Consider the following 20109-nt stretch of genomic DNA (forward strand, 5'->3'; position numbering starts at 1 on the left):
AGAGTGTATAGGCTTTAGGTTTCTTGCCATTAGTCTCATTTTCCCTTAAAATAGATAACGTTCTAAAAAACTGGAGCTTAAAAATGGCATATGTTAGGAGGCATTTTTCTATAAAGACACTTATGCCCAGAAATAAGCATTGGTTCTCCACTACCTATCAAATTAAGTTGCTTCTCTTCTTGGCTTTTAAAGCTTTGAGCAGTTGCTACAAACAGTCCTTGCAGCATCTACCCCCATTACACCCTACCCTTCACCTACAGTTGCCTCAAATCCTCTTTCATTAAAGGATCTAATTCCTTATCTTTTCTTGGAATGCTTGCCCTTGAGGTCCATCCCCAGTGCCACCTTCCTCTTCTTCCAGGTCACCCTCAACAAGATGTGAGCTGTCTCTGATGTTAATTTTCAGGGCTGTACAAAATCTTAGGGTCACTATAACCTCAACATTAAAGGTTATTAAACCATTTGAGGACTGGAAATGACCATGCAAGCTGGACTTGACTTCATCTGTTTGAGAATATTGTTTACTCTTTCTTGGCTTTCTCTTGGGCAAAATTTTTGAACTAAGCGCTCTAGTATTTCTGTCTCTGCCATATACTTTAGGACGTCCAGTTTGGTGTGTTTGCTCATTTTCCTAGGTCTCATCTCTCAAAACTAAGTTACTTGGTTCTTTAAGTAAGTATTCCTCGATAAGTATTTGTTGGTTCACTGGCTTTTCATTGATTAATCAAGTGAAATCCCTATATGTCACCTATGGACTGGCATTTTTTTAGCAGTGATCTATAACCACAAAAATTAGATACAAAACCCGTCTTTTCCAGATTCCTGCCGCCACCTCAAGCTTTCGTTAAGTAAAATCTTCCATTTTTAAATAGGTAATTTCAACACTTAAAAAAAACTGTCCGTTGAAGTAGAGGAGGTGATACAAAACAACGTGAAAATACCGAATGCACATGTAAGAAAACTGTGTCCCCTGATGTCACAGCTTTACAGAAGTTTCTGTATTGATGACCCTAATAAGAAAACTGACCCCTTCAGTGTGGGTTTCAAATGTACTTTTCTACCTTGTTTTTCATTTGTAAGAAAGCTTTTTGTGCTTCCTTTTCTCCTGTGTCTGGAATGCCAAATGCTAACTTTAGCTCTATTCAGGGAGTTAAGCTATTGGGACATCTCGCTGCCAGTTTCAGCATCAGACTCCCTGGAAGCCAGTGACCTTTTGTCCTGCACACCATGCCTGCCTGTGCTCCAAGTGCTTCTGTTTCCCTCATTCTTGATTCCCATGTAGAGGCCAGATCTTTCTGTATGAAGCTGGGTATGTTAGACAGCTTGTTTTGGTAAAATTTGAGTCCATCACCCTAAAGGAAATCACTGGTATTGGAAACTAGAAGTGAAACCAGGTTCCCAGCACTGGATTGTCAACTAGCAAATGAAAAGTATTTCAGATCAAGAAGATGATTCTTCATCTCCCACTTCGTTATTCTTTTATTTGGCTGAATCTTTTTTTGTATCAATAGGCAGATTTGAAATTTTGTATTTTTTCCTAAAAACTTTGAAACACAAGATGACAAGTTACAGGGTAATCACCATTTAGTTGAAAAAAACAACCAGAAATAGTCCAGTCATACTTTAGCATTCTTCACATTTTAATTTTCAACTGAGAGAATAGTTTCTGCAACAATTATTTCACAAATACCGCCCTTAAAATAACAGCTCTGTGTATTGTACATTTCTATCCATTATAATCTCTAATTATTTCTCTAAAATTTACCTTTTATTGAAAAATAATGATATGTAGGGGCGCCTGGGTGGCTCAGTCAGTTAAAGGACCTGACTTCGGCACAAGTCGTGATCTGACGGCTTATGAGTTGGAGCCCCATGTTGGGCTTTGTGCTGATAGCTCGGAGCCTGGAGCCTGCTTCAGATTCTCTGTCTCCCTCTCTCTCTGTCCCTCCCTGGCTCATGCTCTGTCTCTCTCTGTTAAAAATAAATGAAAAATGTTAAATTTTTTGAAAAAAAACGATACATAAAATCTTAAGGACTATTTCATATGGAGATTTTTGCTACATTGACAGTCCTTTTGAAAAATAAAATCTTTGGGGCGCCTGGGTGGCGCAGTCGGTTAAGCGTCCGACTTCAGCCAGGTCACGATCTCGCGGTCCGTGAGTTCGAGCCCCGCGTCAGGCTCTGGGCTGATGGCTCAGAGCCTGGAGCCTGTTTCCGATTCTGTGTCTCCCTCTCTCTCTGCCCCTTCCCCGTTCATGCTCTGTCTCTCTCTGTCCCAAAAATAAATAAACGTTGAAAAAAAAAAAAAAAAGAAAAAGAAAATCTTTATTCTTCCATGGCTTTTTTGGTGAAGAAGCACTTAGAAATCAACTTAGTACATTAATCTTAATACCTGATCAGTTTTTTCTCTACAGCAGGTCTCACTTTCAACATTGCTCTGTAATTTTCTTAATAGAAGTACAGTATAAAGGTAACATTACCTTTTAAAAAGTAGTCTTGCTTCTTAAAGGCAGGCTGTAAGCAGAGAATGTTAACACCTTTAACTGCAATTTGCTGCAGCCTTACAAGATTGTAATTTTCCATTTTTATTGAAATAAAGTATTCTACAATATTAGTGTCAGGTTACAACATAGTGACCAACAATTACATACATTATGAAATGCTCACCATAGTAAGCATACTTCATCTCTTGATGTATAATTATTTTCGTCAATATTTCTTGTGCGGTACTTGTCATTTCTGTTACTTAGTATTTGGAAGTCATAAGATGCTTCAGAAAGTTTTATATCCTCTAAATTAGTAAAAACCTGAGTGTACCTATCAGATGAGAGCCCAACCACATGGTTTGGCAAGGCCTTGTAGTCTATCTGCTGATGCTCTTAAAACTCCATCTGCCTGAATAGCGATCGCTGGTGTATTTCTTGTTGTGTGAAAGAAGAGATGAAAATGTCCTTTGACAACTTACTCTGTATGTGGAGAAGGGTAAGGATGGGGTGCTTTTCAGCACTCGGCACAGTTCACGTGAGCCTTCTCTGTGTCTGTGGGAGTTGAAATCTTCCTGCTGGTTATTGCTCCTGTTCCTCTTTATGGAATCCATTTAAAAGTTACTTGTCTTTGGGACTTATTTAAAATATGAATAAAAATTTGACATCACTCCAAACAGTGGGAAGAAGCGGGAAGCTCGGTGGAGGACCATGGGAATTCCAGAGAACAAGCTCCGTTGAAAGCAGATTTCTGAACCTCTGGATCTTTATTTTTTGCACTTGTGACTCAGGGCAGGTGAAATAGACGGTGCTCTAAGTTCACTCTAAGGGAGTTAAATCATACTGTGGTAACTGAAGTTATCAAGCAGCTGTTCGTGCCAGGAATGGGGGAGATGCCCATAAAAACAAAAACAAAGCTACTACTAACGTAATTGTATTTTTGTTGGATTAGAAAAATACAGCCTAACTTGAGGATTTTTAACTCCTTTAAAACGTTAATGTTTCAAAGCATTATTTTCGATTACCATTAAGCTCCTCAAGCCCTCGTCTTTGTGTAGGTAGGGAGATTTCTGCTGATGTGCTGGAAATCTGTAACCCTGTATTTTGCAGTCTCACTTTCCTTGTTATGAGGCTCTGATTTCCCAGAGGGGAATAGAATACTGCCTTCAACATGAGATGAGAGCTTTAGTTACAGCCATGCTTCTGCAGACCATGTTCAAGGAATGACAGGGCCGAATGCTCAAATAGAGCCGGAATGATCCTGTGATGATTGTGTAAAAACAGTATTCTAATGTGAAAGCTCTTTAATTCAACTATTGAAGGTGACAGAACACAGTTATGTTGCTGAGAATATAAATGTCAAGAGCTCAAGGAGGAATACATGGAAGAACTGTCATCTAGAAGGGGTGTGTGTTTGTGTGTGCCCCTGGGAGCATTACCCCAGACGCAGTGATATCCTAGTGTCTCTTCCAGCAACCATGACAAAAGATGGCAAAGGCTGGGAGCAAGAGCTCTGACAAAAGACTTAGTCATATGATAATGAAGCATTGTTGTCTCCTAATTAGCAGAAATATCAAGTATCCCTTAAAAGAGAAGTTGGTGACCGAATTGGAGAATCATTTAACTTTAGAGCTTAGAGATCTATCCAAACCTGATGTCTTGCAGACAGGGATTCTGCTGTTTTAGAAAGGTGTGATGCCCGGTCACGGTCTATTCAAGATGATTAAGGCTTAGATCTAAAGACCAACAGCTCATTTCTCTATCCTTCTCTGCCCACTTTGTGGTCCTAATTGAAGCAGCTTTGTTAGAAGTCCTTTACCTATATTGACAGAATTGTGTGGATGTGTCCAGTAAATTAAGGTTGTCTTTCTTCTGACCCTTCCATCAGTACCACCTAAGATGGTGGAAAGTTGAAATTGAATCCAGTGATACAGACATTGGTATATAATAGTTCTTTGGCCTGTGAGAACATCAGATGGGCAATTTGAGTAGCTCTTTGTGGCAAAACCCAATATATCTGAAGGTCTTCTCTGCAGACAAGGTCACATTCCTAGGGAAAGTGCTATGAGATAATGTATATGTATTCTATTTTACGTACATTTTTGTATATACATTACATAAACATGTAAAATGAAATTCTTATGAGTGTATATGTACTAAAAAATATAAAATCATGACACAGGGACAGGTAAATGAACTATCTATCCAGCCCAAATTCTTCTTTTTTTTTTTTTTTTTTTTTTTTTTTTTTTTATTTATATATGAAATTTATTGTCAAATTGGTTTCCATACAACACCCAGTGCTCATCCCAAAAGGTGCCCTCCTCGGTACCCATCACCCACCCTCTCCTCCCTCCCACCCCCCATCAACCCTTAGTTTGTTCTCAGTTCTCAACAGTCTCTTATGCTTTCAGCCCAAATTCTTCTATAACTAGGAAAGGTACAGCTGGCCCTCTACCTCTGACATCAGTCTGAAAGGTTCGTATGTTCTCCAGTTCATTTTATGACTTCTTACAGAATTATAATCTAGAAATTTTCCAAACTTTCTTTGAATTTTTGCTTATAATTTCCTAGAAGCAGCATAGAGAAGAGGAAGTATTTAAGAAATTGAAGTTCAGATCAGAGTATAAATTCCACTTCTGTTATTTTCATTAGCTGGATGACTTTCTGAACTTTGTTCCCAAATCTGTAAAATAGGATGGTGATAATAAAAATACCTCTGTGAGGTTCAGGTTAAAAATTGATAACGAATGTTTTAACATTTTAAATAAATATGGGTATTTTCATTTATTTCTTGGCATGATATAATCTGTAAATTAACATTTCCTTTCTTGTTGTCTGAACATTTCCTTTTAAAAATGTCAGTTTATCCTGATTCCCTAATACTAAATCTGGTAGAAATGAGATTATTTATCTTCTCATGCTTTTCATGATTCCATAGATTTAAATCGTACATCCTTGAATCTTTGGAGGGTTAGGTATTCATTTTTGAGTTCTGCCTTTATACAGTGCCTCACCTATTCATTTTGGATTCCTGTCCCCAAACTTTTTAGCTCCATTATGTCACTTTTGGTTGTAACAACTGGAACCATGTGCAGGCATAGCATGGCACAAAGACAGAACATTTTCCTTACTTTCTACTTACTCCCTCATTTTCAGAACTTGACCCTCATAAATGCATACGTGCCTTGAGTTCACAGGCTCAGAACATGGCCCATCATGATCTTGTTAAACACAACATCCTACAATTTGGATTGCTTTTTACCAGAGTGTGTTATATTTAGCCTTTGGAGGCTTATGTTTCACCTTTCAGCACACTTAGTTTCCAGAGTGGTTCTTAGTTTAGATTGCTTTTTTGCTTAATTTTTACCCCATGAGTTCTTAAAATATGTAGCAACTCTTTTCGTACTTTTATTTGGGACTTTGGTAACATTAGAATTTTACCATCGACTAGCCCTTGTTGGGGTTCAGCTGCTACTATAGGTAAACTTTGATTCATTGACCAGATATTAAAGGCCACACTATCAAAGTTCGGGATACAGAAGGGACCTGGACAGATAAAGTGCAAGTTCTCTTGAACCTTCTATTGCAGCAAGGGAAGGGAAGCCACAGACTAACATATAAATTAATAAAATAGACCTAAAACAGGATGACATGATGAAGAGTGACAAGAGAGTCCCTTCAAATGGGATGGGATGGGAGGGCCTTTCCTGGTAGGTGACATCCAAGCCTTGATATGAATGGCAAGAAGAATGTAAAGTTCCAGAGGAAACAGCCTATATAAAGGTCATAATGCAGAAACAGGCCTGAAGTGTTCCAGAAACAGCAAGGAAGCCAGTGTGAAAGGAGCTTCCTAAGGGGAAGTTAGACAAGGGAGAGGTAGACAGAGGCCACGTCATAGGTCACTATAGAGTGGGGAAGGAGTTCATAGTGATTTCCTAGGAAACCATGTTAGTCTCCTTAGTAAGGAGTGGTATGTGTTCTGAATAATGGCAACCTTAGCGTAAATTGATGGAAGTGGGATCTGTGCAAAATGTAGGCCATGTTACTGCAAGGTTAAGGAAATGGCCCAAAAATCTGTATGCCTGTCAATGAAGAGCATTCTGGTTTGTGGCTGGCTGAGACTTAAAGGGCAAAAGTAATGATTGCTGAATTGATCAGTTCTTTGATACCCATTCTGTCTAAGGAGGAAAATACAGAATTTCAAGAAGGGATGGTCAACAAGACAGACAGTATTCAGAGGTGTTGAGTTGGATGAAGAAAGAGGACTGTTAGTTTTGGTAACAGAGAAGCTATTGATGACCTTAACTGGAACTTGGTAAGATTGGAAGATACTAGGATTGGTTTGAATGGTAAACAATGGAAATAAGGACAACTTTGTCAAGTTTTGTTGTGAATAGGAGGAGACAAATGATATAGTAGCTAAAGGATTACATGAAATTAAGAAAGATTTTTATTATGTCAAAGTCAGATGATATTGGCGCATTGCAATTTCTGAGAGACTAAGAGTAGCTGGAGTCCATGACCTCAACGAGAGGATGAGCAGACATGGGATCTACAGCACAGCTGGAGGGGTTAGCCTTTGATAGAAAAGAGAATACAACAGCCTTGTTCAAGTTATGCCATGATTATAGTTTTTTGCCCCAGTAAGCACCCTTAACCATGTTCTTAGCAACAATTAATTTCAAAGTATCCTTTTCATAATGTGTCTTGTGCAGTAGAGATTTGGGGAACTGGAAGTTGAAAATACCCGTAGTGGACATACCCAGGAGCAGTGACAACAAATCTTAAGTATAGCTCCCCAAGGTCAATAAGATATTTCTTAAAATTTTTCAGGGGTTCCTTTGACTCTAGAAAATCTGACCTATGATAGAATACCTTAAATGATCACATAATGTACCTGAAATTACCTGAAATGCTAATATTATCTATTCTTTCCACATTGCCTGTTGGAGAAAAATTACTCCACCTGTTTGATACTTATATGGTTCTGAAAGCATAGAGAAGGAAAAAACTGAGGGTATACAGCTAGCAAACTGCCATGAGCAATCTAATCAAAGCCTTTTTTTTATGTGCACAAGCTTTTAGACTCCCAAAATTATGAAAATTTCCCCAATGTATTTTTTAAACTTAAAAGAATAATCAGAACCAGGACAAAAGCACACAAAGTTGCAGACAGCCTCACAAGTATAGGGGCAAAAATCATAAAGTATTTGTGAATCTAAACCCGCACTGTAATAAAAACTTTGTAAATATCACGAAGTAGGACTTAAGTCTAAGGATATAAAGATGATTCAACATTAGGAAATCCATGAACGTTATTGATCAGTTAATAGATCAAAGGAGAAAAACTTTTTTATTGTCTCCATGGTTGCTAAAAAGGTAGTTGGTAAAACTCAGGATCCCTTCCTGATAACAACTCTTGGTAAAACTGAGAAAAATACTTCCTTAGGATCAGAAATCAGTGGTCAATAACTGACTTAGAGGAAGGACATGAGATACTCTTGTTAAAGAAAAAGTATGTAATAAACATTATATATATACATACACAAAAATACAGTACAAAAATGTATCACTTTATTTCTCCCTAGAAAACTAAAGAGAAACAACTGAAAATTTATTAGAACTCATAAGTTAGGAAATGAATATTTAAAAACCAAATAGCCTAGGTAAAGTGGATACAAACCTAGAAAGACCTGAAAAGACTGAAACCTAAGATAAAATAGAAATTCTTAATAGATCTATATAATAAGAGATGTGATTGGTAATTTTTAAACAATTCCAGAAAGAAAACCCTGAGCTCAGATGACTTCAATGGTGAAATCTACCAAATGTTTAAACAAACAAAGAAAAAAACACCAACCCTCCACTAATTCTTTCAAAAAATAAGAGGAAGAAACACTTTCGAACTTACTTTGTGAGGCCAGTATCAACCAAAACCAAAGATATCACAAGAAAACTATAGATCAATATCTCTTATGAATATAGACACAATTTCTCAACAAAATACTAGCAAAATGAATCTGGCAACATATAGAGAGGATTATATGCCATGATCAAATGGAATTAATACAAGGTTAGATCAAATGGGATTAAAGAAACCAGTATAGTACACCATTTAATAGAATAAAGGACAAAAGCCATGTGATAATTGCAGAAAAAAAAGCATTTGACAAAATTCAACACCTTTTTATGTTAAAAATATTAGTAATAGAAGGCAGCTTCCCCTGGGGCACCTGCATGGCTCAGTTGGTTAAGCATCTCACTTCGGCTCAGGTCATGATCTCACGGTTCATGGGTTCAAGCACCATGTCGGGTTCTGTGCTGATAGCTCAGAGCCTGGAGCCTGCTTCGGATTCTGTGTCTCCCTTTCTCTCTGTGCCGCTCCCCCCGTGCTCTTTCTCTCAAAAATACATAAACATTGGGAGGAAAAAGGCAACTTCCTCTGATAATGAGAAACTTGAAGCTAACATCATACTTAGTGGTGAAAAGCTAGATGCTTTCCCCCACTACGACCAGACAAGGATGTACATTGGCAGCTCTTCTATTTAACATACTACTAAAGGTTCAAGCCATGGCATTTGGACAAGAAAAATAAGCATTCACATTGTAAAGGAAATAGTAAAATGATCTCTGTTTACAGATGTCATGATCTTGTATGCAAAGAAATCCTAAGTGCCAAGAAAAAACTATTGTAACTGAAATGAGTTAAGCAAGGTTGTAGGATATACAAGATAATATCCAAAAATCAATTATATTTCTATGCACTAACAATGAACAATCCAAAAATAGAATTAAGAATACCATTCAACTTATAGTAGAATTGAAGAAAATAAAAATTTTAAAGTGGAAGGCTTATATACTGAAAACTTTAAAACATTATTAAAGACATCCCATGTTCATGGATTAGACTTACTATTGTTACAATGGCAGTACTTTCCAAGCCTCTATCATCCACTCCCTATCAGAAATTGACAAGCTGATCTTAAAACTAATATGGAAATGCAAGGGAACCAGAATACCTGTTTGAAAAGGAAAAACAAAGTTGGAGGACTTCTACTTTTCATTTCAGAATTGACTACAAAGCTAGAGTAATCAAGAATGTTACTGCACAAAGTTAGTGCAGTAGAGAGTTAAAGAGTAATCAAGACTGTTACTGCACAAATATAAAAATGAGACTCCAGAAATAGTAAATTATGCCATTGATAGCAATTGATTTTCAGCAAGAGTGCCAAGACAATTAAATGGAAAGGATAGTCTTTTCAACAATGGTGCCCCAACTGAATAGTTACATGCAAAATAACAAAGACCCAAACTTTACACCATATATAAGAAATAATTCAAAATGGACCATTGACCTAAGTGTATGAATTAAAGCTATACCACTTTTAGAAGAAAATGTAGGTATAAATCCTTACGATATTGGATTAGGCAGGCAGTGGTTTGTTAGAAATGACAAAAATACAAGTGATGAAAGAAAGAAATTGTGCTTCATCAAAAGTAAAAATGTGTGTGCTTCAAAGGATGCCATTAAGAAAGTAAAAAGGCAATCCACAGACAGGAGAAAGTGTTTGCATATTAGGTATCTGATAAGAGACTTGTATCTAAAATGGAGATTTTTCACCTTCCCTATAAAAGGAAAAATCACCCAATTTAAAAATTGGCAAAGGATTTGCATAAACCTTTCTCCAAAGAAGATATATAAAAGGCCAAAAGGCATATGAAAAAGATGTTTAATATTATTAGTCTTTAGGGAAATTAAGTCAAAATTTACACCTATTAGAATGACTAGAATCAAAAAGACAGTAAGTGTTAGTGCAGATGTGGAGGAATTAGTATCCTTGTATGTTGCTGGTGGGAATGTAAAATAGGAAGCCGTGTGACAGTTCCTCACATGTTAAACAGAGGTGTACCATATCCCAAGAGAACTGAAAACTTAAGTCCACACAAAATCTTGTACATGAGAGTTCATAGTAGCATTGCTCCTAATAGCCCAAAAGCGAAAACCCAAATGTTCACCAACTGATGAGTAAATCAATAAAATGTAGCATATACCTACAATCGAATGTTATTAAGCCACAGAACAGAATATGCACTTCCGGTACACGCCACAACATGGATAAACCTTGAAGAGATTTTGCTAAGGTAAACCAGACACAAAGTTTACATATTTTGATTCATTTATACGAAATATCCACAATAGGCAGATCCGTAGAGACAGAAAATAGATCAGTGATTGGTTATCAGGATCCGGGCGGACAGGAAGGGAGAGAGTGGCTGCTAACAGGTATGGAGTTCATTTTGGTGATAATGAAAATCTTCTGGAATTAGATAGTAGTGGTGGATACACGATTCTGTATCTTCAGAGGCACAGAATTTGTTTACAGTTGACCCTTGAACAACACAGATTTGAACTGTATCAATCCATTTACGTGTTTTTTTTTTTTAGATAAATACAGTACATTTTCTATTTAATTTTTTTTTTAATGTTTATTTTTGAGAGAGACAGAGTGTGAGCAGGGGAGGGGCAGAGAGAAGGGGAGACAGAATCCGGAACAGGCTCCAGGCTCGGAGCTGTCAGCACAGAGCCGGATGCGGGGCTGGAACTCACGGATCGTGAGACCATGACCTGAGCCGTAGTCGGACGCTTAACCGACTGAGCCACTCAGGCGCCCCACTACAGTACATTTTCTTTTTTTTTTCTTTTTTTTATTTAAAAAAAAAATTTTTTTAACGTGTATTTATTTTTGAGACAGAGAGAGACAAAGCATGAACGGGGGAGGGTCAGAGAGAGGGAGACACAGAATCTGAAACAGGCTCCAGGCTCTGAGCTGTCAGCACAGAGCCCGACGCGGGGCTCGAACTCACGGACCGCGAGATCATGACCTGAGCCGAAGTCGGCCGCCCACCGACTGAGCCACCCAGGCGCCCCTACAGTACATTTTCTAAATGTATTTTTTTCTTTAGGATTTTCCTAACATTTTCTCTAGCTTTATTATAAGGTAGTAATTGGATAGAAAACATAACCTACAGAAGGTGTCAACTGTTATTATTAAGTCTTCTGGTCAGTAGTAGGCTATTTGTAGTTTGGATTTGGGGGAGTCAAAAGTTACATGAAGATTTTCAACTGTGCCGGAGGGCCAGTGCCCATAACCCCCATGTTGCTCAAGGATCAACTGTACTTTTAAAAGGTTGAATTTTATGATAGATGAGTTATATCTCAATAGAGCTGTTACTTAGCAAATGACTAATTTTCAAAGAAAATTTATTTTCTATATGCCATGAATGACAAATACAAAAATAGAATAAATGCATGATAAAGTTTAAGACAATTTTGAGAAAAGGGAAATTATTCTATAAAAAATAACACATATTGCAGCATTTAATTAGCAAAGAGTATGAGCTATCCCTGGGACAGACCAAAATTATTTTGTCTGGAAAGAGACCTGAATGCCTGTATTAGGAAAGCAATATATAGTAAAGATAATGCTTTTCCTCAGGAAAAACATAGATTATTTATGAAATGATGATGATCAACACCTAGGTTACTTTAACATTTGAGATTTGTGGTTGAAAATAGCAGAAAATGAGGGTTGCTAGTTGAGAATGGGTTAAATGGGTGAGGGGCATTAAGGAGGGCACTTTTCAGGATGAACACTGGGTGTCATATGTAAGAGATGAATCTCTGGATTCTACTCTTGAAGCCAAGACTACACTGTGTGTTATCTAACTTGAATTTAAATAAAAATAAAACAAAAAGCTGCACTCACAAACCCTCCTCCCCCCCCCCCCCCCCCGCCGCCAAAAAAAGAAAAGAAAATAGCAGAAAATAATCCTGGCAAGCATATGCAGAGACAAACTTATAGGAAAGATATTTAGTACCTCAGAGACCATGGGAAACCAAGCCAAAGCTGGAAAGAGAGCCTCCCTTGTGCTACTGGACTAGGATGCCACTGTGTTGCTGTCCCAGGACTCTAGATCCCACCAGTGCTACCATGATTAAATTCTAGTATCCCCTGTGTATTTCGGTCACTGTCAAGACTCTGAGACCCAGGCATAGCCCAGGTCACAGGCCTGCATCTTTACTGCTGGGGATGGGGAAAAGGATATTTGCCCCCTGTCCATACTGGGATGGGAGGTAGGGCACTGTAGCATCCACTAGACAGGAAGGTGCCCAAGTGTTGGGATGCCAAAAATGACAGATTCCCACCAACATTTGGAGTAACTAAAATTAGAGCCATCCTTTATGTCCTAGACCAAAATAAATTCTGCATGAATTCAGGATGTAAATGTAAAACTTGAGACCACAAAATACTTGAAGAAAATGTATGTGAATATCTAATCTTGGTTTGGGAAAGTCGCTTAGCATGATATAAAAATCAGCCATTAAAAATGTCAAAGTATTGGGGCGCCTGGGTGGCGCAGTCGGTTAAGCGTCCGACTTCAGCCAGGTCACGATCTCGCGGTCTGTGAGTTCGAGCCCCGCGTCAGGCTCTGGGCTGATGGCTCAGAGCCTGGAGCCTGTTTCCGATTCTGAGTCTCCCTCTCTCTCTGCCCCTCCCCCGTTCATGCTCTGTCTCTCTCTGTCCCAAAAATAAATAAACGTTGAAAAAAAAAAAATGTCTAAGTATTAAACGTGACCCAGAAGGGGATCAGTCTGTTAAAATTAAATTAATTAATTAATTAATTAATAAGTGGTATATACCAGGTCATTAAGGTGGTTCTCTTTAGATGAACTGGAGATGACTTTTCCTTTTTCCCCTCTCTGAATTCAGGTTTGTTTTTTATCCAAAAGCTGTTAGTACTTTGGAAATTTTGGAAGTAAGAGAGTTGGTTGGTTGGCTTGTAAGAATGCAGAAGTATCTGGATCTTCATAAGTACATTTTATGCTAAATGCTAGAGAAAAACAACTCTACAAAAAGCAGGTGATGAGACAGTTGTATTTATAGACATCTCCATCTCTGGTAAAAATAGTGTTCGGATGTCTATTGGAATTTGTTCCATCTGGTGGTACTTGAAAAGGGAGACCTGAATAATTACGGCTATAAGAATGCCCCCCAAGATCATGATGTTTCTCTTACCTCCTCAGTGGTTTTTGTTGGGGTTTGTTTTACTTCATTTTTAAGAGAACCCATCTGCTTGAGTGGGAATGTTACTAGTTTGCGCTCAGGGTGTGGTCATCTAAGGAGAAACTTCATAGATGCAAAGATTCTGGAGGTGGTTTTTTTACCGCAGCCTGTATTTCATGATTTTATAGTATTACCTCTGAATAAGGAATTACCTCACCACTTCCTGTTGAGGCAGCCCTTAGATCCTGGATACTTTGTTCTCTCTCTCTCTCTCTCTCTCTCTCCTATCTCAGTAAAGGATGCTCAACATCTGTGTGACATAAGAGATCATTTAGCTTCTTCCCATGTAAAGGTAAATCACCCGAATACAATAAAGAGCTTCTCACAGAAACCTTAATACCAGAAGATGAGGGGAATTCCTTCATGTTCCAGAAAGGCCAACACAGGCACATTATAGAAACAGACCAAGAGATCTGAAGAAGGGAAAAAAAAAACACAACAAAACACAGAAATGGCATCTTGTTCCCATTCTTGCCACTCAATTACTGTTTCTCCTTCGGGCTTTGAATTTCCTTTTCTAAATGCCTGCGGCCTTAACTATTAAGAAGATATGAATCCATAAACATGATCTTCCTGGGATTTTCTAGTGGAAATTGTCATGATGTAAGAGTTCTTCATTAAAAAAATACATATGAAAGACTTCATCTTTTTTTCTCTGACCATTTCCTCAGGGGACTCATTGAACATTTCTGTTATTTTTATTTCTCAGTCATAAACAGCATGACTCTGAACTTCTGTAAGTTTCAGAGTCTCCTTGTCTTCATCCTTCATGTTAATATAGGACCCCATTGCTCTAGACTGGAATTAAATTGGTATACAACTGTTTTGGGTATTAGGTGGTTTAGTTATCCAGTTTCACCTAAGTCATTTTGCAAGATGGATATAAAACAGCTTGGGCAGGGGCGCCCGGGTGGCTCAGTCGGTTGAGCGTCTGACTTCGGCTCAGGTCAGATCTCGCAGTTCATGGGTTTGAGCCCCGCGTCAGGCTCTGTGCTAACAGCCCGGAGCCTGGAGTCTGCCTCGGATTCTGTGTCTCCCTCTCTGCCCCTTCCCTGCTCAAGCTCTTTCTCTGTCTCTCAAAGATGAATAAACGTTAAAAAAAAAAAAAATTAAAAAAAAACAGCTTGGGCATATTTGTATTTGCATGTTTATTTTTTGAGCTATGCATTTCATGAGAAATTTTGTAGTTCTCTTGTGTTTAAACTTTCTGTTTTTCTCTTACATCTGTGTATTTTGATGACTTGGAGCAGGTAGCATCTAGAGGGAAGAAAATGTTCCTTTTTTTCTGATAGAAGCTAAGAAGAGTTATTCTTATCCTGAGTTCCTTGGCATTAAAATATCTCTGGGGGCGCCTGGGTGGCCCAGTGGATTAAGCTTCCAGCTCTTGATTTTGGCTTAGGACATGATCCCAGGGTTTTGAGATCAAGCCCCGCCTCTTTCTCTGCTGGGTGCGGAGACTGCTTAAGATTCTCTCTCTCCCTTTCCCCATACCTGACTGGTGCGCACATGCACGCTCAGGCACTCTCTCTCTCTCTCTCTCTCTCTCTCTCTCTCTCTCTCTCTCTCTCAAAAAGTATTGGGGTGCCTAGGTGGCTCAGTTGCTTAAGCATTAGACTCTTGGTTTCAGCTCAGGGCATGATCTCATAGTTGGTGAGTTCGAGTCCTGCATCAGGCTCTGTACTGGCAGCATGAAGCCTGCTTAGGTTGCTCCCTCCGCCCCGCCGCCCCACTCACACTCACCACTCTCTCTCTCGAAATAAATAAACATTTTTTAAAAAAGTATTTCTGTTCATTGTGGAATGTGGGGATGCTCTGGTGAACACAGCATCACTGTCACAGTGGTTAGGAATGGGAAAAGTGGTGGGAGGGAGGCATGGTCCCTTCCCTCTCTGGCTCCCAGCCCAATCGAATAAGGATGTGTAAGCACATGGGGGAGAGGAGCACACAGCTGGGGGGGCTCCTTCCTGCCTAACAATCCTCAGTCAGACTTACATCAGCCTTTTTCTCCTTTCTTTCCAGGGGCTGCCTATTGCCAGTTCATGGACATGCTCTTTCCAGGCTGCATTAGTTTGAAGAAAGTAAAATTTCAAGCAAAGTTGGAGCATGAGTATATTCACAATTTTAAACTTCTGCAAGCATCGTTTAAGCGAATGAATGTTGATAAGGTAGGAAACTGACTTCTACCTCCATAAAATGCGTGATCTTTCCTAAAAATTGGTTTTTGTGCCAAAATGCAAAAATCCGAAGGCGTATTCCTTAATATGGTCAAAGTAGTTTGGGGTCTGTACCTAGCATAAAGCATCAACCCTCTCTTCCTATATTTGTGTGAGGCTTTTATTTAAGGAAATTTCTAAACTTAACAGCCATTAGATTAAACACTAGAGGTAATTACAGAGGTTCAAATGTTGCTGTTCTGTTTTAGCATTGCAGGAGAGAAATTTTTGTTTGCCAGATGCCACCGTGGTTCTTTGTGTATTTTGTTCCTTTGGGGAAAAAAGGGCAGGTTACAGTGGAAATGGCATGGGTTTGTATCCCATGTCCAAGATTGGAGCAGGTTACTTGAATTCTTTGAGTTACCCACCTATAAAGTGAGACCATAACCCCTTTCCCATAGTAATGATGTGAAAGTGAGGGAATGTGTATCAAAATGTTGAGCATAGTGTATACACTCAAATTCTCAGTCTCCATAAACTGCCTTCCCCCCGCCCCTTAAATGTTAGAATTTTGTCCCAGTGTGGTACAAATAAGTAGACTAGAGTCCTTTCTTCTCCCTTAAAGGACTGTCACTGAAGTCCACTCAGTCTCTGCATGGTTCCTATTACTCAAATACATATTTAATCCATATTCTTTACCATGGCTGTATATCTTACAGGGAATAGGTTTGGGAAGAAATGAATTTTGAGTAAGGGGAAAGAGAAAAAGCAGCAGGGGAGGAACAGATAACTTTGCATCAATAGTAGCAATAAGTAGGCTACATGGAAATGAAAATTTTAAATAGTGTTTTATAAGAGACAGGTTAAAGGAAAAGAGAAAAGTTTGCTAAACTGCACACATTTTTTTTTTATTTTTTTTTTTAATTTTTTTTTTCAACGTTTATTTATTTTTGGGACAGAGAGAGACAGAGCATGAATGGGGGAGGGGCAGAGAGAGAGGGAGACACAGAATCGGAAACAGGCTCCAGGCTCCGAGCCATCAGCCCAGAGCCTGACGCAGGGCTCGAACTCACGGACCGCGAGATCGTGACCTGGCTGAAGTCGGACGCTTAACCGACTGCGCCACCCAGGCGCCCCAAAACTGCACACATTTTAATGCAATTATTATCTTCCTAAATGAAAGCAATCTTACCAAAATATTAAAATCTTGCCTTCTTGTTTTCTCAGAACTTTTATTTCAAATTAACCCCTTAACAGTTCAGCCTTTTTGGAGTCCTTTCAACTTTGTCCTTTGCTGTGGTTAATTTCCAGTTAGCTCCTTCTGTAATATTCAAAATCAGAGCTGTATAGGTTCTCCTTACTTATTAACAGCATTATTTCCCTATCCATTTCTGTATCTTTTCTCTATACATGCTTCTAGATCAAAAAGAAAAAAACCACTCATAACTTGCTATGTAACAGATTAGGGGCATCCATATGTCCGTGGAAGTGTATACATAGAGAGGAGATGAGCCATTGTTGAAGAATGTTTAGGATAAAATTCTTGTAGTGAAGGGAGCTTGGCCTCAATCACCTTTGTTGGCCTCTCTAACGTAATATGCTACGATTCCCCCAAGGATCCTTGGATAGACAGTGGTCCCTGTGTGTGTTTGTCAGAGCAGGACAGCAGGGGAAAGCATCTGTGTAAAGATTTGCTTGCCACCCGAGATTTTGAGCTTAGGCCCCATTTTGGGAGCTTAGGTCCCATTTTGATGGGAAATGTGAAATTAACAGAAGTAAGTGCTTACTGTCAATGGTTAATGTAGCACCATCATCTAAAACTGTTTCTAAATTTTCACATTTGGCAGAAAACAAAAGAAAGTAGCATGTTAATTAAAGGGCCTTATGCTCTAGGAAGGCACTTAAAAATCAGTATCAGCATAAACAAAAGTTATACATATGAAGACATGAAAATATTTAATAAAACAAAAAGTCAAATATTAAGTGCATGTGTGGAAGGAATTCTTCCCTGTGGGTGGACTTCAGTGAAATTTGGGAGGAGTCTTCATGAAAAATGTAGTCTCCTCCCAAAGTTTGTTTCTCTTTATTTTGCTCTATTCTTGAGTTCATTTCAATTTTAGCTTTATCAAAAACATTTTTAAAAAATGTACTTACTGCTGGGACGCCTGGGTGGCTCAGTCAGTTGAATGTCCGACTCTTGATTTCGGTTCAGGTAATGATCCCAGGGTCATGGGAATCAAGCCCCTTGTCAGGATCCGTGCTGACAGCTCAGAACCTGCTTAGGATTCTCTTTTTCTGTTTTCCCCTCCCTGACTTTCTCCTGCTGTGCACGTGCACTAAACTTTAAAATAAAAAACATATTAAAAAACATTTTAAAAATGTACTGCTAATGATTTAGTTTAATGGCTTGCCTAAAATGCTTCAGTTGGTGTTTTTTCTTCAAGTGGTCATTGATAGAGGTTGTTCTCTATTTTTTTTTTTTTTAATTTTTTTTTCAACGTTTATTTATTTTTGGGACAGAGAGAGACAGAGCATGAACGGGGGAGGGGCAGAGAGAGAGGGAGACACAGAATCGGAAACAGGCTCCAGGCTCCGAGCCATCAGCCCAGAGCCTGATGCGGGGCTCGAACTCACAGACCGCGAGATCATGACCTGGCTGAAGTCGGAGGCTTAACCGACTGCGCCACCCAGGCGCCCCTGTTCTCTATTTTTTAAGTGGTTCTGATGATCCATTTTAGGGTATCAGGGGTATCTGGTTCCAGAGATGGCAAAGCCTTGCCGAGAGTTTAATTTATATGGCTTCTGCTCATATTAGTCAGTGAAGCTGTGCCCTTTCAACCTTAGGTTTGTGTCTGAATTGTGTGCACATCATCTGACTCACTCCCTAGCTTTGTAACTCCCATGGCCTACATTCAGCTAGGATTCCGACTCAAAGATGAGGAAGTCAGAATCTGGTAATGGCACAATTTGCATAACTAAGTCCTTTTCCATTTTCCTTCAAAAATAGCTGCCCACTGAAGTAAAGCTAATGAGTCACCCCACATTTCTTCCTGTCATAATTCTGAAAGTTCTCGTGTGACCTCTAAAGGGGGGGGGTACCCATTTGCTGTCTAGGATGCCAGTAGAAAGGGTTACTCTATGAAAAGCTGAGATTTGTCTCAGAAGTGGAGGTGAATACAGAGTACCTCCTCCTCCAGAATGCCTTCAGTGCCTCCCCTAGCCAGACCCCATTTCTGTCCCTGTGCACTCCCGTGGACATTAGCCGTGTTCCTGTGCAGCCTGTGAACTCCTAGGCCCTGTATTGCAGGCAGTTGTTTATAATGCTTGTCTCTCTACATTGTAAACAAACAAAACAGGAAAATTTGTGTTGCTTCCTACAAACCGTTAGATATGTGCATGTTTGCATTGATTTGAGTCTTATTCATTCACACCCTCTGGTAGCTATAATCCTTACAGGAGTTTATTCCAGCATGGCAGGAGCAGGTGTTAGAAAGAAATACTGAAGGGGCACCTAGGTGGCTCAGTCAGTTAAATGTCTGACTCTTGGTTTCTGCTCAGGTCATGATGTCATGGTTCGTGGGTTTGAGCTCTGTATCGGGCTCTGCACTGACAGTGCAGAGTCTGCTTGGAATTCTCTCTTCCTTTCCCTCTCTGCCCCTTCCCTGCTGGCCCGATCTCTCTAAGAATAAACAAATAAACATTTTTTAAAAAAGAAATATGGAAAACCCATCAATCTTGAACTGGCACAACATCCCAGGCCCATTTTTGCATGGAGATGCTTGTGTAATCAAATACATTCTGAAGAGAATCAGCCCCTCTTGACAGCTAAGGTACTTTTTGTTTCGTCTCATTTGTTCAGAGGTGTGAAATAATTCAGAAGAACACCTACAGCATTTTATTTTAATTTTGCTTGCATATGATGAAAAAAAATAGGTGAATTCTAGAATACAGCTGGCCAAGAAGCTGAGGGGGAGACCAGTAAATAATCCCTGACCCGTAGAAAATAGTTTATAGGAAATGCTTCAGTTGTGCCAAATACTCATAAACGGGTTCACGACTCACATGGCGATTTTATATTGCAGGTGATCCCAGTGGAGAAGCTGGTGAAGGGGCGTTTCCAGGACAACCTGGATTTCATTCAATGGTTTAAGAAATTCTATGATGCTAACTACGATGGGAAGGAGTATGATCCTGTAGAAGCGCGGCAAGGGCAAGATGCGATCCCTCCCCCCGACCCTGGCGAACAGATCTTCAACCTGCCAAAAAAGTCTCATCACGCAAACTCCCCCACCGCAGGTATGGGAACAGTGAAATCGTATAGTTGCTTGCATTTTGGAAAGTGGC

The 20109-nt window shown here is 39.3% G+C and overlaps 1 protein-coding gene across 3 annotated transcripts in view; it reads left to right on the forward strand.

Annotated features, from left to right (window-relative positions):
• Window positions 1-20109, forward strand: part of MAPRE2 (microtubule associated protein RP/EB family member 2) — a 161758-nt gene that overhangs the window by 105050 nt on the left and 36599 nt on the right. For all 3 annotated transcript variants that reach the window (XM_025931273.2, XM_025931271.2, XM_025931270.2), the window contains 2 exons: window positions 15632-15777; window positions 19848-20061. In XM_025931273.2, coding sequence (XP_025787058.1) covers window positions 15632-15777; window positions 19848-20061 — 360 coding nt within the window. The remainder of the gene's footprint in view (window positions 1-15631; window positions 15778-19847; window positions 20062-20109) is intronic.

This window comes from Puma concolor, chromosome D3 (assembly GCF_028749965.1).
Source record: "Puma concolor isolate L17-30 chromosome D3, mPumCon1.1.hap2, whole genome shotgun sequence".
In the NCBI taxonomy this organism is placed as follows: Eukaryota; Metazoa; Chordata; class Mammalia; order Carnivora; family Felidae; genus Puma; species Puma concolor.